This window comes from Diceros bicornis, chromosome 31 (genome assembly GCF_020826845.1).
Source record: "Diceros bicornis minor isolate mBicDic1 chromosome 31, mDicBic1.mat.cur, whole genome shotgun sequence".
Lineage (NCBI taxonomy): Eukaryota > Metazoa > Chordata > Mammalia > Perissodactyla > Rhinocerotidae > Diceros > Diceros bicornis.
The window spans coordinates 15905486-15908665 of NC_080770.1; the positions used below are offsets into that span (position 1 = coordinate 15905486).

The window sequence follows — 3180 nt, forward strand, 5'->3', positions numbered from 1 at the left end:
ATGTACCTGTTGGCCTTTTGTATGTCTTCTTTGGAAAAATGTCTATTCAGGTCCTCTGCCCATTTTTTTAATTGGGTTATTTTTTTTTTGTTATTAAGTTGTATGAGTTCTTTATACATTTTGGATATTAACAGACAAAGAAAGACAAATACTATATGATCTCACTTATACATGGAATCCAAAATAAATAAATAAATAAAACAACTCATAGAAATAGAGATCAGACTTGTGGTTACCAGAAGCAGAAGGTGGGGGAAGGAGCAACTGGAAGATGATGGTCAAAGGCACAAATTTCTAGTTATAAGATAAATAAATACTAGGGGTGTAATGTGTCCATAATGTATAACATGAATCCTAAGAGTTCTCTTCATAGGGAGAAAATTTTTTTCTTTTTTCTTTTCTTCTTTTTTTTTCTTTTTATTATATCTGTACAAGATGATAGACGTTAGCTGAAGCTATTGTGGCAATCATTTCACAATATGTGTAAATCAAACCACCACGCTGTACACCTTAAACTTATATATGTCAATTATTTCTCAGTAAAACTGGGGGAAAAAACCCAACAGATTCTGGGAGGCTTTGGACACTGGCTGAGGTGTTGCTGAATGCAGGGACCCAGTGTAGGCCAGGATTCACTCCTGCTCACCCCTGCGTGGAATGCAGCAATACTCTGCCTCCCCAAGGTCAAAAGCTTTAAGAACACCAAGAGTTGACATCTATGATACAGGCACTATAGATACTGTTATAGGCAATGGGAATAATGGGAATTCACCAAGTGGTTTCTCAGGCAAACAATGTGACTAAGTGGGAGCTAAAACAGGGAGAAGAAAGAACAGGGCGTATTTCCAGTGTTATGACATTGACAGACATGTTATTGTGGGAGTTTTTTAGTGACTCATGTGAAACATCTCTGTGGACTACTACAAGAGTCTGAAGAATATTTTGAGCATAGTCAGCTTTATTGGCTGGACCATCAAACTACCCTAATCATTAAAAATACATGTAATCTAAATATCGAAACCTAATTGGTGATATCATTCTGAAGTGTATACAAGTGAAGAGTACTGACAATGATGTCTGCAACTCATTTTTAAGTGCATCAAAAAATATGGTAGAATGATGGATGAATTGAAGGATGGATAAATGAATAGATTACATATATATATATATGATAAAGCAAATATAACAAAATATTCGCAATCGCAGAAACTAAGTATTGGATATAGGGAGTTCACTATACATTATTTTCAACATTTCTATATGATAGAAATCTTTCATAGAAAATTTTGCCGAAAAAATGTAATCTTATTTTATAGTCACAGACCAGAGAGGTGTGCACATCTGGATTACACAGGATTTAACTTCAGATCCTTTTGTCATTTGTCCTGGGAGTTAGAGCTCTCACCCCAATCTCTTCTCAGCCTGCCTCTTCCTTTTCTTCCTTTCTTTCTCCAGGATTAAAAGTTTTGGCTCTTTTTTACACCTTGTACCATGACACATACATTTAAATATTGAGCGTGCTATAAATAATGACTGCCCAGAATGCTAACACTGCAGAGGAGGTGATTCTCAGGATTTTCCAAGGTTGGAGACAGTTACGACAACTTGGCTTTGTTGAGAATTTTCCTCAGGGCCTCCTTCACTACCCTGTTCCTCAGGCTGTAGATGAGGGGGTTCAACATGGGGATCACTGTTGTGTAGAACACAGACACCACCTGATCCTCCTGTGAGGACTGGCCTGAGTTATCTCTCAGATACATGAAGATGAGGGTGCCAAAGAAGAGTGACACAGTGGTGAGGTGGGAGGCACATGTAGAAAAGGTCTTGGCCCTGCCTCCAGCTGAGGAGATCCTCATAACGGCCATGATAATAAACAGATAGGGCACCAAGATCACCACCATGCAGGCAGGGATGACAAAAATGGTGAACACAATAATTACCACTTCCTGGGTGTAGCTGTCCCCACAGGTCAGCTTTAAAAGAGGAGGGAAATCACAGAAAATGAAGTCAATCTCATTGGTTCCACAGAAGGAGAGAGTGAAAGCTGAGACTGTCTGCACCAAGGCACTGAAGAGACAAACAATGTAAGCCCCAGCCACGAAACTCAAAAGGGTCTTCTGTGTCATGATGGTGACATAAAGCAGAGGTTGGCACACGGCCACGTAGCGGTCATAGGCCATGATTGCCAGGAGGTAGCAGTCAATGGAGCCAAAGAAGGTGAAGAGGAAGAATTGAGCAGCACAGCGTGTGTAGGATAAAACTGCCCCATGCTCCAACAAAATGGCCATCATCTGAGGCACAGTGACAGACGAGTAGCAGATGTCCATGAAAGAGAGCTGACTCAGAAGGAAGTACATTGGGGTGTGGAGCCAGTGATCCATGCGAATCAGGATAATCATGCCCAAGTTCCCTGACAAAGTGATGAGATAGATAAATAGAAAGAGGAGGAAGAGAGGGAGTGACCATTCAGGAAAGTCAGTGAATGTGATAAGGAGGAATTCAGTCACTGAGCTGAAGTTCTTCTCTGCCATGAAGCCAGAGGTACCTGAGAGGTCTAGGATCAGAGGCAAGTTAGGAAGACATAAATAGGGCTTAACTATATCTCTAGTTTACATCTACTGAACATGTACTATGGACGAATTATGCCAAGTGCCGTGTGAGGCTTCAGAGATGACTGGTCTTAGCTCCTACTTTTAAGGGAGTTCTGTAACAGAGTCATCTTAGTATGTCAAGAAAACTGATACGGACAGGCATCCTCAGAATAGGAGTGCATAGTCTCCAATCTTTATTGCTAACTAGCTGTATGAGCTCCTATAAGTGAGACAATCACTCTTACCCCAAATTTCCCTATCACTCCAATAAGGGTTGATACAGGGAGTCCTGCCTACCATGGGAATATCCATCTCAGGACTCTGTCCCTTTTTGTCCATGACCACAGTTCCTCCCTTATTTCAAAACCTCTTCATCTCTTGCCTGGATCAAAACAACAGCCATGTAACTACCAGCTCTCGCTGCCTTCAGACTCGCTTCTTGCCAATTCTTGCTTCTCATTGTGGCCAGAGTGATATTTCTATGACTTTCATTTGATCATGTCTCATTCCCCTGTGAAAAACCCCACCATGGCTTCCCATCAAGGGCAGGAATTATTTAGACTCCTTGACATCCCAGGATGCCCTACAT

The 3180-nt window shown here is 41.1% G+C and overlaps 1 protein-coding gene across 1 annotated transcript; it reads right to left on the minus strand.

The window, feature by feature from the left end:
• Positions 1-1595: 1595 nt before the first annotated feature.
• On the minus strand, positions 1596-2531 carry LOC131395593 (olfactory receptor 9Q1-like). Its single transcript, XM_058527452.1, has one exon. The coding sequence runs from the start codon at positions 2529-2531 to the stop codon at positions 1596-1598; it is 936 nt and encodes a 311-aa protein (XP_058383435.1).
• Positions 2532-3180: the final 649 nt, after the last annotated feature.